The sequence below is a fragment of the Clarias gariepinus genome, chromosome 11 (genome assembly GCF_024256425.1).
Source record: "Clarias gariepinus isolate MV-2021 ecotype Netherlands chromosome 11, CGAR_prim_01v2, whole genome shotgun sequence".
Lineage (NCBI taxonomy): Eukaryota > Metazoa > Chordata > Actinopteri > Siluriformes > Clariidae > Clarias > Clarias gariepinus.
Window position 1 is genome coordinate 11,129,522 of NC_071110.1, and position 14,161 is coordinate 11,143,682.

The 14,161-nt window shown below is 40.5% G+C and overlaps 1 protein-coding gene and 1 long non-coding RNA gene across 2 annotated transcripts; both read left to right on the top strand.

Moving 5' to 3' along the window:
- The first annotated feature begins 350 nt into the window (after positions 1-350).
- Positions 351-858, top strand: LOC128532913 (uncharacterized). The gene is made up of 3 exons (XR_008361328.1): positions 351-468; positions 553-591; positions 749-858. It is a non-coding gene; the product is annotated as an uncharacterized LOC128532913 (long non-coding RNA).
- Positions 859-888: 30 nt separating this feature from the next.
- On the top strand, positions 889-5,101 carry LOC128533635 (uncharacterized). The gene is made up of 11 exons (XM_053507921.1): positions 889-1,090; positions 1,240-1,536; positions 1,613-1,727; positions 1,826-1,858; positions 1,957-1,983; positions 2,342-2,389; positions 2,501-2,533; positions 2,638-2,664; positions 2,770-2,811; positions 4,425-4,493; positions 4,946-5,101. Exons 1-10 carry the CDS (start codon positions 1,084-1,086, stop codon positions 4,483-4,485), a joined length of 690 nt encoding a protein of 229 aa, XP_053363896.1. The 5' UTR covers positions 889-1,083; the 3' UTR covers positions 4,486-4,493; positions 4,946-5,101.
- The last annotated feature ends 9,060 nt before the right edge of the window (positions 5,102-14,161 follow it).

Below are 14,161 nucleotides of genomic sequence, written 5' to 3' on the forward strand. Positions count from 1 at the left end.
GTTTTAGATTCCATTAATCAGGTCCAGAGTTTCTATTGAGGGTGTCCCATCTTAAGAGTCTCTAGACTTGTCAATGACACAACTATAAAGAATAGAGCCATTTGCCCTCAGGAAATATATACAATTTTAATTTCCATGTGCTCTTACAAAGGCTTTTAATTTCATTTTTAGGTACCTGTCAAGATATAACCATTGATCCTAAGGTGGCCGATGTTGTAGAGGGAGTTGCAAATAACTTCACATGTACAGTTTTCCATTTTTGCAAGAGCCAGCCTCCAGCTTTTACCTGGAACTACAATGACAAACCAGAGAGTCTGGGAACTAAAAAAGGGCCATCGTTAACCTGGGCCAGTTACTCCAATATATTATTTATAGCTTCAATGAAGGATCATGGCAAGAAACTGACTTGCACTGTAACAATGCCTAGTGGAGAAACCCGCCAAACTTCCATTGTTTTACAGGTTCAAAGTGAGTAAGTCCATGTTCATAACTGTCTGACTGATGTCATTTTCCATTTACCTGACCTAACGTTTTTTTTGTATTTATTACTAGGATATGTACCCAAAGTGGTGGATCCATTTGAGAATGACAGTATGTGTAGTTTTTTCTTTTCTTTTTTACCTCTAACATGTATCTAATAATATTGTGATAGAATTCAACAATTAAAATTTTTATTTTGTGTGTCTGTGTGCATGTTCGTCGCGACAAATGTATGAACTTTAACAAATGTTTGCTTGCTTGATTTCAGCTATCCACATTTTACAGGCAAATGTGGTACCCAGGATCAGTGCTTTGACCAAGTCCTGTGTGGTGATACCTTGTACATTCCAATCAGGTGACATGCCTATTATGCGTCTTCGAGTTCTGTGGTACACCAGTACTGGCCAATATGTCTTCCACACTGGACAGTCTAATGTTATAGACAACTTTAAGGGCCGCACAAAGCTTCTGGGGAATCCAGATGAGCAGAACTGCACTTTAGAGATTGATAAGGTCCAAGTGCATGATAATGGACCATTCTGTTTTCATGCAGAAAAAGGCAAAAATAAGTACAGGTTCAACCACAGCTGTGTGTTCATCATCATGAAAGGTGAAACAAAAGTTTGTGCATGTTATCTATAGTTTGTAGCCCAGTACTTAGCAAAGGTGCTTTTATTGTAGAACTATTAATTTATGACAATATATCTAAAAGAACAAAAAACTGTTTTGCTAAATGTTCCTATCTTTCTTTAAATGCAGCATCTCCTGACAAGCCTGTGATATCAGCTCTTCCAGAAGAGATGGAGCCAGGCAAGCGATTCACAATACACTGTTCTGTCACACATACATGCTCATCACATCCACCAATTATCACATGGAATGTTCCGGCTGCCAGAGAAGTAGTGAGCCATGTGGAGCGAAGTGCAGGCAAATGGGAAACAACATCCACAATTACTTTTATTCCAACTGGTAATGAAGAAGAAGAAAATCTCATTTGTCGAGCTTCGTTCTGGGGGAAAAAGAACCAGGAAAGCTCAGCCTTAATGAATGTGAAACGTGAGTAATGTTTTCTTAGCTTAGGTTTGTTTGTGAGACCATAATTTATTTTATGACTTTTGTGTACTTTTTTTAGGATTTAAAGGACTGGGTACGGACACCATAGGATTTGGTATAATTCTGCCTTTGTTTTTAATATTACTACTTTTTATTGCTGCTGGAATCCTCATTTTTAGGAGAAGAGTCAAAAAGTAAGTTTATATATTTATGTCTTTACGTTCTGTCCAAAAATTCTGTCCTAATATTAAACTCACTATTGGATACTGAAATATTGAAACTACAATTACAGGACAACTGCAGATGAATTACCACCTGAAAGAAGGTAAGAATTTAATTTCCTAATAAAACATCGTTTCAAGAAATGCAAATGTAAAAACATTATTCATAACAAGATAAACCATTATCTTTATTTTTAAACAGAAGATCAATTTGGAGACAGATTTCCAGGTTGGAACAATTCTTCTTTAAGTTCACTCTGGACAAAAGATGGGAAACAGTATAAGTATTATGACAAACGAAAAAACAACCCCATTGGTCAAGTGATTCATGGTCATGCGAAGATTTTAGTGTGTAAAAATATTAATTGTAATGCTACACAGTGCCTTTGGGGCAATAACAGATAAATAACAATTATATTTTTTATGAGAACCAAAAAGATAAAACAATTAAGAGATATTTATATTACAGTGTTATAATTTTCTGTTACGGCCACAAAATAAAAAAAATATTTTAGCCTTATCCCTAATTAAAAAAATAAAACAATAAGAATATTTGTCATGTTTTAATCTGAACTTGCATTGCAAAGGAGATTTGATGCAACTGCAAGTTGGCTAAACTCTCCCATGGAAACCAGGTATACACTATACTGAATATAATTAGTATAATATAATAGTAATTAATATAATTTATTTTTCTTTTATTAGTTACAAAAAAACTAATTGTAACATTTAATATTTAATAACAGCTTACCCGTAAGGCCACCAAAACCACAGAACAGGTAGATTTGTTCAGTAGAACTCATATTACTATTACTATATTTTTCAATAAACCATGATACTGATTTGTTTAAAATGCAGCAATTTTGTTCTAAACCTGTTTTAGGCGTAGCAGGTGGAGCAGATTTTCCAGGTGATTATCTTTCACAATATGTGTTTGTGTTATGATCCTATTACAATATCTGGAAATGTAAATGATTTTATTATCATCATCAACAACATCATCTTTCATTTACAGAAGAGGTCCAGTGACCAATACAGATCTGACAGTGCAGTACAAGTAGGTGACACTTTTAGTTACACAGAGAAACCTTTAGTTATATAACATAAACTATGGAACAATATGAAGGAAAATGAGCTAAGTACAAAATTGTTGATAGGTAAGTATTTTTGTGTCATAATTATGTGTAAAATGGTTGCAGAGTGGTTAGCACTGGGGCCTAGCACTTCTAAGGTTTGATTCCGGGGTTTGATGTGTGGTGTTTTCATGACGGGTTTCCTGTTTATTGGATAGTCTGCTATGGTTATCCTTTGAAAGGATCAGATAAATCCAAACATTTATCTGTAAATTGGGGTAAACTGATGTGTGCATTTTAAATGACTATCAATTTAACCAGCAGTCAAAGACCCAGTTGAAAGGTAACATATTTCCCCATATACAAAAAAAAAAAAAAAAAAAAAAACACTTACCTGAGAGATTGCACGCTGTTGCTGACTGTTGATTTGAGGACAAGTTTTTAAAAAAACAGGAAAAGTAGAAAGGATTCATAAGAGCAAAAGGAAAAAGGTAGAGAGGTAGCCCTTAAAACCCCAGAGCATTTAAGACATTTTTTTTATTTAGCTGTTTTTTTAATGACACAGGACCAATAATAGAGCTCACATTTTTTATCTCTGGACAAGCTATTTTCCAGATGCCTCAAACAATTGAAAAGGGGACTCCTCAGAGAAAATGACCTTACCCCAGTCTGAAGCAGTCCAATCCCTGTACCTTTTGCAAAATATCAGTCTGTCCTGATATTATTCCTGGAGATAAGTGGTTTCTTTTCTGGCCTTCCTGAAATGTATGCAGGTGAGCTCTACCAACAGTAGAGCATCCTGAGACCATTGTGTGCTGTTGCTCATCCAAGGAATGGGCTCACTCACACAGCCATGAATAGAGAATGGTACAAAAACTTTCTCCAAGAGCAAATTCTCCCAACCATCCAATAATAGTTTAGTGATAAACAATGCCTGTTCCAGGAGGAATGAAGCACCTTGCCATAAGACAAAAGTGATAACAATCTGATCTAAATTTTCAGTCCATGTCCAGGAAACTCCTCGGACATTGATCCTATTAATGAGAACTTATGGTCAATCCTTGAAAGTTGGGGGGGACAAAAACCCACACTACAAAATGCAAGCATTGATTATGCACAGATCGGCTCCCATTATCCAGGATGTGGCCCAGACGTTGAGTGACAGCATTTATGTAGAGGTCTAGAAAAAGAAGGGACAACACTGCAAATATTGACTCTGGATAAACTTGATATTATTGACAGTAAAAGCCGTTGACAATTATGAAAGGCTTGTAATTATACTTCAGTAACATCTGACAAAAAGCTCCAAAAAACACTGAAGCAGCATATTTTTTATGATATATAATATTACATTAAAAATAATTCTTGTTTCATTCTTAAAACCTTTGGCCACGGCTGTATATCTGTATGTGCCAAATGAATACAGTAAATAATTAAAAAGATATATTATTATATATTGTAAATGCATTTGTGTAAAATAGGGCATAAATAATGAAGAAACAAGCAAGAGCTGGGTTTTACACGTTTTAATATTTTTAGGATCAAAAATAGTGAATGAAAAAAAACTGAAATAACTGAAACTGAAACTTTTTCACAGGGTAAACAATGTCAGTGCAATGGCCACATCTGCAGGATATTCAAAACCCCGTTTTCCATAACCAAAGAGGTACAGTACATTCTCTTGAATAATAAGAGTTCTATAAAATTATATTATTTAGTTTACAAATCAACAAATTAATAATTTAATTAATTAATGTATTGATATATTTATGCATTTATTTATTAAGACCCGATGAAAGAACATGGTTAATAAATAAAAAAAACACATAAATGTACAGCTTAAAAATTTCTTAATGGATTTTTCATTGTATATATTTCATTTCGCCGTCTCTGTCAATTTCTTTTTTAGTGTGAACTATACATCACAGTGAACCAAAATCCTGCATATCAGGAGATAGCAACTTAGCAGTTAGTATATAATAATGTACATATATTATTGTTATGAGCAATTCTATTCATAATTGTTTAAGACCTACCACAAATACTCCAAACAGCTGTTTGCATCAAGTGCATTTTTAAGTTGTGCTTACTTTGTCTTTTTATCCTACACTTCTATAGCATTATGATGAGGATGATTACACCAATATTGCAGCTTTCAAGATGCATAGAAAAATGTAACAATGACAAGAGAGTCTATGCAGAACAAATGAGATAAATGTTAGCATTTTTAAAGAATGTTTTCATTATTCAGTTTGTAAACTACAGTGGGAATCTATGGGAAAAACAATGTTAAGTATTTTTTTTTTTTCAGAAAAAAAATTAGCACTGTCATTAAGAATTATTTGTTTGTTGTTGTAAAACTGTAGTTATAAAAAAAAAAAAAAAAAAAAAAACTGTGTAGCTCCACATCATACTCTAGCACTATAATATTACCAGCACTATTTTAGTTACCTATTTATACCAATATACAGTATATACCAATTTTAGTTATCTATCAATACCTATATAATTTATTATAACAATACATTATAATCTTATTGTTTGTACAGATTCAGTAAAATCCTTTAAATCTGGGAAATAGTCTTTTACATGAACTCTATCAATTTTTTAATCATGTTAATTGAGTATTCTCTAAGGAGTCATATTTAGTGCTGTCATGTAAGCTTAATTCTTCACTGAATCTATATCCACATAATTGTTATGCCTTTAGTGTGCTAATTTTAAATGTGCTGTTGTTGTTTTTTTTTTTCATTAAATGATTTTTTAAAAATAAAAATTAATATCTATATTCATGTCCATATATGCCATTATGGCATTATTTATAACTAAGTCATTATGTGCAGTTCTCAAAGACTACATTAAAGGAACATCATTATGACATGACACAAATGGTTGGACATCATTACTACATGTTCATTTGTTAGCAGTTCAAAAGTAAAAGGATCACCTTTCAACCTTATGCATCGTATGTTAACCATTATGCATCTTTCATGATTGCTTTTGGTGTTTATTCATATGTGTTAAAAATTTGTTCCTTTATAAACACTATACTGTACACGCACCCCAAAAATAGCAATCATTTCAATACTGATGAACAAAGTCTTTTATACATACCTTAGAATGAATGTGTAAGTGTGTGTATGTGTGTGCCCTGCAATGGATTGGCACCCTGTCTAGGGTGTACCCTGCCTCGGGCCCTAAGCCTCCTGGGATAGGCTCCAGATCCCTGCGATCCTGAATACAGGATAAAGTGGTATAAAGAAGATGAAGATAAATACCTTAACCATATGTATACAATCTTTAAGTAATTTAGTGGTTAGATATTTGGTATTATAGCCTATACAGAAGTGTCAAGTTATGAAGTACAAATTCTTCGTTACCTTACTTAAGTAGAAATTTTGGGTATCTATACTTTACTGGAGTAATTATTTTTCAGCCGACGTTTTACTTCTACTCCTTACATTTTTACGCAATTATCTGTACGTTCTACTCCTTACATTTGTCAGCGAACTAACCTGAGGTGACCAGGAGACTTAGCTTTAGCAGTTAGCCCTTTGTTGCGTGATTGGTAAACCCAAACGCGGAAGCAAGCGAGTAGGCAGGATAAACACGCGATTTGGTCTAAGGACTCTCACAAAAGGGGAGCAAGGGAAAAACACAAATTTAACCCACGTCCTATAACACACACTCAAATCAGAAAGCAAAACCCAAAGAGGTGAGTACTCACGAATTGGTAGACGAACAGCCTGAACCGACATGGGCCAAACTCAATGACTGAGCGCTAAGCCATGGTTTGTTTACTCCTCTTATACTTCCTGGTTTGCGACCGCCATCTTCCGGGTCCTAGTGCCGGTCGTGTATTGAGTGTGCATGACAACATTTTAAAAATAGCCTCGTTACTCCTATTTTATTTCAGCTTGTCATTCAAAAAACAAACAAACAAAGAAAAAAAAACATCCGGATAAATCGCGCCATCCAGATGGAGCGAATTTGATTGTGGTTGGATGAGGTTTGTTGGTTGGTTGGTACGCGATCCATCGCACCTGCACATGACGTCACGTCACACACTCCAGCAAGGACGTTTAAATAAATTAGCATTTTTAGTTAACGTTGTGATAAGTAGACAAAGATGTCCGTGATAGAGACTCAAGATTCGAGCGAAATGTCACAACCAAGCACCAGCGAGGAAGGTAACAGCAGCAGGAAAGTAACAGGAATAATATATATAAATACATATATAATTTATTTTTTTGATTAATCACTTGGATTAATCATTCATTTTGACAGCACTTATGTATATTGTAGGCAACAATGCAAGGGTAATTGTTACTAAGCCTGCCCTGGGTACACTAATTTTTTTGTATGTTGCCCTTACAGATTCCTGCACCTAAGGTTGGATGTACATTTACATTCCAATAAAAGTTACTGATGACATGCCTCTGAAGTTTTACTTTTTGCACCATTAAAATACTTATAGGCAACTAGTTATCATATCTTCTTCTCCATGAAACATGTTAATGCTCAGTAGTACACATATATGGTTCTTTAATGTATTTGCATTGTACTAAAATGCATTATTTTCAATTGCCATATACATTATCCCAAATCACCATGGCCGTTAAAAAATAAAACAAAAAAACAACACATTTCTTTTTTTTTTTATTAGGTGTTAGTGCAGTATATTGGCCCGTGGCACAGCCTTTTATCCTTAATGCTGTATAGGCTTTAAATTAAAATGTTGAGTTAGCATTAACTGAAAAGTCCCGAAGTATATTATTATTAATAAGTACATTATACAGTATCTGATGATACACCGATCAGCTATAACATGTAAAATTGATTATTAATACTATATAAGTAAACTGGTGACAGGATTATGGCCACCCAGATTATGGCTCATCTGGGAAGAGTGGAGGTTAGTAGCCTAAGCAGCACTGTACCGGGGACAAACCTGTCAATGAGGAGGGCAGAGAATTGTGGGCATATTCGAACCAAGGGAGGAATCTGCTTCAGGTGGTCGAGTCCCGAGTAGTCATACAGCGGAGGGAAACCTCTAGTGCTTGGTTTATCCGCTTGGCTTGTCCGTTAGACTGAGGATGAAACCCAGACGATAAACTGGGAGTCGCCCCGTCGAGTCTGCAGAACACGCCCCAAAAGCGAGAGGTGAATTGAGGGCCCTGATCCGAAACGACATCTGTTGGAAGACCACAGAGGCAAAATAGGTGAAGGACTAACTGCTCCGCAGTCTCCTTGGCGGAGGGCAGCTTAGGGAGTGGGACGAGGTGCACTGAAAAATGGTCGACTATAGTCATGAGGTGTTGCCATCGGACAGGGGCAACACCTCATGTCGACAAGTCGACGGAGATATAGGACCAAGGACGGCGGGGGATCGGTAGGGGTCTGAGAAGGCCGGCCGCTGGTCGGTTGCCTACTTTAGCTTGGGTGCAAATTTCGCAGGATGCCACGAACCTGCAGAACGTCCTTTCCTAGCGTGGGCCACCAGAATCGCTGTTGGGTAACGAAAGCGGGTCCGGGCAGCTTCTGGGTTGCAAGACAAACGGGAATGATGGGCCCATTCCAACACCTGAGAACGTAGACGAAGAGGCGATTTGGGGGAATGTTGCTTGGACCGGGCTCTTGGGTCAAGGCCTGCTGGACCTTGGTCTCTATGTCAAATCTCAAGGCTGCGATGAGACAGGAGGGAGGTAAAATGGTGTGGCATGGAGTGGGGTCCTTAGAAGAGGGAAACTGGTGCGATAGGGCATCTGACTTAACGTTTTTAGAGCCTGGCCGATAGGATAGAACAAAGTTAAAATGTGAAAAAAACAACGACCATCGAGCTTTAGGTGCGTTGAGTCTCTTGGCGGAACGAAGGTACTCGAAGTTCCTATGGTCTGTCCACACCTAAAATGGGAGCTCAGTTCCCTCTAGCCACTGTCTCCATTCCTCCAGAGCCAGCTTGATGGTCAAGAGTTCTCTGTCTCCCACGTCGTAGTTCCTCTCGGCTGGGGATAGGCGACGGGAGTAGTATGCGCATAGGTGCATTTTATTATCCTGGGCGGACCTCTGGGAGAGAATGCCCTCGACACCGGTGTTGGAGGCGTCGACGTCCACCACGAATTGGCAAGAAGGGTCGGGGATGATGAGGATGGAGCAGAGGTATACCTCATCTTAAGCTCAGCGAAAGCCTTTTCCACCCAGAAACAGAAACAGGTTTTCGAGGAGGTCAGGGAGGTGAGTGAGGCGGTAACAAAGCTACCCCGGATGAAGCGGCAGTAAAAATTGGTGAAGGCCAGGAACCATTGTAGGTCTTGTTGTGAGGTCAGGGTGGGCCACTTGGAGACTGCCTGGATCTTGGCTGGTTCCATCTCGATCCTGGAAGGGGAAATAACAAAGCCCAAGAAGGTGGTGGAGGGTGTGTGGAACTCACACTTCTCTGCCTTGACGTAGAGGTTGTTCTCCAAGAGTCTCCGTAGAACCTGACGAACATGACGCCGGTGTTCCTCCAGGCCTTGGGAGAAAATTAAGATGTCGTCTAAGTAGACAAACACGAAAGAGTTAAGAAAGACGCACAGGACATCGTTAATGAAGGATTGGAAGATGGCAGGGGCGTTGGTCAGGCTGAAGGAATTTTTTTCCTGTGGGGGTGTTGAAGGCTGTCTTCCATTCGTCCCTCTCCCTGATACGGACCAGGTGATAAGCGTTCCGTAGATCAAGCTTGGTAAATAATTCAGCCCCTGGAGAAGTTTAAAGGCGGTGGTCATGAGTGAAAGTTGGTAACAGTTCTTTACGGTGATCTCGTTGAGACCCCCACACTGTAATTGATACAGGGGCGTAGGGACCCGTCTTCTTTCTTCGCAAAGAAAAATCCTGCCCCCGCAGGGGAGGAGGACGGGCGGATGATTCTGGGCTTCTGTGATGTATGTGTCCATGACACCTCTCTCTTGGTGGGTTAGAGAGTATAAGCGACCCTGAGGATGATAGGACAGTCATACGGTCGATGTGGTGAAAGCAACATGGCCCGGATCTTGCTGAAGTTCTGCTTGAGATCATGATACTCAGTGGGGACATGGGAAATATCCAGAGTCTCCTCAGGTTTGGTTGGGGTGAGGAGTGCATGATGCGCGGAGCGAAGGCACAGGAGGGGCTCCAACCTGTAATGACCAGCTTGGTCCAGTCTATCCGGGGACCATGGTTAGTTAACCAGGGGAGGCCCAGAACCAGGGAGGCATGAGATTTCTTTATCACAAAGAGACCGATCTCCTCAGAATGATTTTCTGACGACCTTAGAGTGAGCAGAAGCGTTCTGTGCGTGATGGACAGAAGGGGGCCCCTATCTAAGGCCTGGACTGCGAGTGGAGTGCTTAGAGTTGTGCAGGGAATCCTGAGAGCCCTGACAGTAGCGGCGCTGATCTGGTTCCGGTCGGAGCCGGAGTCCACGAGAGCCTAAATGGAGTGGGCTTGGCCATTCTCAATTAGCGTTACAGACAGCAGGGGGCAATGTTATGGACGTCTGTTGCGAGGAGCACCCTCTAGGTCTCCCAGTCTGGCTGGAGGGCATTTCCTTTTACCCGGCAGTTCCTAAGTATGTGATCAGAACCACCGCAGTAGAAACAGGCTCCCTCCAGGCGACGGCGGCGTCTCTCCTGTTTTGCCCCAGCACCAGTGACCGGTTTCTCATCTGGCTGTGAGTGTCATAAACACGGCGCTGCTTAACACCGGCATCTGCCAAGTGTTTACGCGCCAACTTGTGAACACGGAACAGTTTGTCTTTTAAAGAACAAAAATAATCCAACCCAGACTTCGTGGGTAAATCCGGTTGGGGAGGTGGCGTTAGCTGTGAAGACTCCTGCACTGCTGTGCGGTATGCCCAGAGCACGATAAAAAACATTCCACGAGGCTGTCATTTGAGGATGAAGGGGCGTGGTGCAGGTCTTTTTCACCCCGAGGCAATCGCACACTGAGGGCGTGCCAGAATGTCCATAAACCGAACCCAGTACACATGTCCGCAACGTCCTCGGTACCAGGAGTTGAAAGCATTCGCCTTCACTGGGAGTAAAGAGCTTTTGTCTCTAGTGATAGATGGGTGACTGTGGTGTAAACCGGTCTCACGCCCGCTTTAACCCAACTCAGCACCCTATGTAGAACTGGATCCTTCTCCTGCTCGGCAATAAGCTAATCACGGTCCAGCTGTGGCACAGGCGAAACGACTACAGGTGATGGCCTAGACGACGCAGTAGCTCGGCAGCACGCCGGCTGATCACCGGCAAAGAATCCGGAGGACTGTGCGCGGGGGAAATGTTCTGGACCGATGGTTTCGCTACAACTGCTAACAGCTCACACCACGTGACGCAGTAATTCCTCTCAGTCCAGACAACACTCGGCTAAAGTAGGCGATAATGCTGTTTGTTCTGCAAAACCTGCGACAATACAACCTCCAGCCCTACATCGCTTGTGTCTGTGTCGAGGATAAGCGTGTGAGATGCGTCAGGATAATCGAGATCGGGAGACGTGACCAAAGCTCACGCAATTGAGCGAAAGCATGCGCATGCACACTGTCCCAGCGAAACGGCTGGTTCTTTTTCGTTAGCCCGTGCAGTGGGCTTGCGATCGTGGCGAAGTCTTTCACGAACCGGCGGTTGACTAAACCAAGGAAGGTGCGTAGCTGCGACACATTTATTGGTTCGGGCCAATTCTTTACCACAGCAATTTTGGCTGGATCGGTAGCAGTCCCTTTAGCCTTAATTACATGACCCAGAAAAATGGTCTCTTGCCACAACAGTTGGCACTTTTTAGGGTTAAGCCACAAATTCGCCCTCGGATAGCCAGAAAGACTTCCCTGAGGTTAGCTAGCACGCCCTCAAAATTTTTGCCGTGTACCAATAAATTGTCCAGGTAGACTACACAAGGGATATCTGAACTTTCTTCATTAACTGTTCAAAAGTAGCTGGAGCGTTACAGTACATAAGCCAAAATGCATGCAGCGGAAATTGCCATAGCCCTTTCCCGATCGAGAACGCGGTTTTAGGTCATGCTTCCGGGGCGAGCTCTACTTGCCAGTACCCGCTACGCAGATCCAGCGAGCTAAACCAAGCCAAGCCCGCAACATGTTCCAACCAACTAGTTTAACGGCTGCTGGGGTACGCTGTCCTTAGGCCTGAGAAAGTTGCAGCAGTAGTCCTGTGTTCCCTGTCCTCGGCGTCGTTGCGAAACCTCGGAGGCTTGTTCGTTGCCTAGCCGCGATGGGTAGCCCCGTCCCCGGCTAAGTTTACCTACCGAGCGGCCCCGAGCTGCGGGAGGTTGCTCCAGCTCCTCTCATTTGGCTCTGCAGTTGGGGAAACTAAGCAATATCATTCCCAGAATGTTTCACAATGGTTTTTATGTAGCAACCTAAATATACAGTGATGTGAAAAACTATTTGCCCCCTTCCTGATTTCTTATTCTTTTGCATGTTTGTCACACAAAATGTTTCTAATCATCAAACACATTTAACTATTAGTCAAAGATAACACAAGTAAACACAAAATGCAGTTTTTAAATGATGGTTTTTATTATTTAGGGAGAAAAAAAATCCAAACCTACATGGCCCTATGTGAAAAAGTAATTGCCCCCTGAACCCAATAACTGGTTGGGCCACCCTTAGCAGCAATAACTGCAATCAAGCGTTTGCGATAACTTGCAACGAGTCTTTTACAGCGCTCTGGGGGAATTTTGGCCCACTCATCTTTGCAGAATTGTTGTACAGTAATTCAGCTTTAGGCCATTAACTAGGCCACTCCAAAGTCTTCATTTTGTTTTTCCTCAGCCATTCAGAGGTGTGTTTTGGGTCATTGTCCTGCTGCAGCACCCAAGATCGCTTCAGCTTGAGTTGACGAACAGATGGCCGGACATTCTCCTTCAGGATTTTTTGGTAGACAGTAGAATTCATGGTTCCATCTATCACAGCAAGCCTTCCAGGTCCTGAAGCAGCAAAACAACCCCAGACCATCACACTACCACCACCATATTTTACTGTTGGTATGATGTTCTTTTTCTGAAATGCTGTGTTACTTTTACGCCAGATGTAACAGGACACGCACCTTCCAAAAAGTTCAACTTTTGTCTCGTCGGTCCACAAGGTATTTTCCCAAAACCTTGGCAATCATTGAGATGTTTTTTAGCAAAATTGAGACGACCCTTAATGTTCTTTTTGCTTAAAAGTGGTTTGCGCCTTGGAAATCTGCCATGCAGGACGTTTTGCCCAGTCTCTTTCTTATGGTGGAGTCGTGAACACTGACCTTAATTGAGGCAAGTGAGGCCTGCAGTTCTTTAGATGTTGTCCTGGGGTCTTTTGTGGCCTCTCGGATGAGTTGTCTCTGCGCTCTTGGGGTAATTTTGGTCGGCCGGTCACTCCTGGGAAGGTTCACCACTGTTCCATGTTTTTGCCATTTGTGGATAATGGCTCTCACTGTGGTTCGCTGGAGTCCCAAAGCTTTAGAAATGGCTTTATAACCTTTACCAGATTGATAGATCTCAATTAATTTTGTTCTCATTTGTTCCTGAATTTCTTTGGATCTTGGCATACTTCTCTGTGTCAGGTAGCTCCTATTTAAGTGATTTCTTGATTAAAACAGGTGTGGCAGTAATCAGGCCTGGGGGTGACTACAGAAATTGAACTCAGGTATGATAAACCACAGTTAAGTTATTTTTTAACAAGGGTGGCATTCACTTTTTCACACAGGGCCATGTAGATTTGGAGTTTTTTTTTTTCTCCCTTAATAACGTAAACCTTCATTTAAAAACTGCATTTTGTGTTCAATTATGTTATCTTTGACTAATAGTTAACGGTTTTTGATGAGCAGAAACATTTAAGTGTGACAAACATGACAAAAGAATAAGAAATCAGGAAGGGGGCAAATAGTTTTTCACTCCACTGTAACATACACAGAAAGTTTTCTTATGGTTAGTTTTAAAGTGAAAAAAAAAGTTGTATTATTATTATTATATATTTTTTTACATAACCTACACAGAAAATGCAAAAAATATACCATTTATTTCTTTAAACTTAAATTTTCCTTAAATAAAATTTATTTACAGTAAACTTTTATAATTAAAATTTACTTATCACAAGCCTCACTGCAACTAAAATAACCACTGGAGACATTCTGTTTAACCTAAAGAGAATTTATACTAAATGTTCTTTAGTGGTTACAGTTGATCTCTGATAACAGTGAGAAGATCTACCTGGAGGAAATTTAAAACCTGGAGAATTGGTGTCAGAGGAACGACCTTGTCCTGTATGACAATGGTTGATGGTAAAGTTGATGGTAAACTTTAGCACAAAGCAGGAGAGGA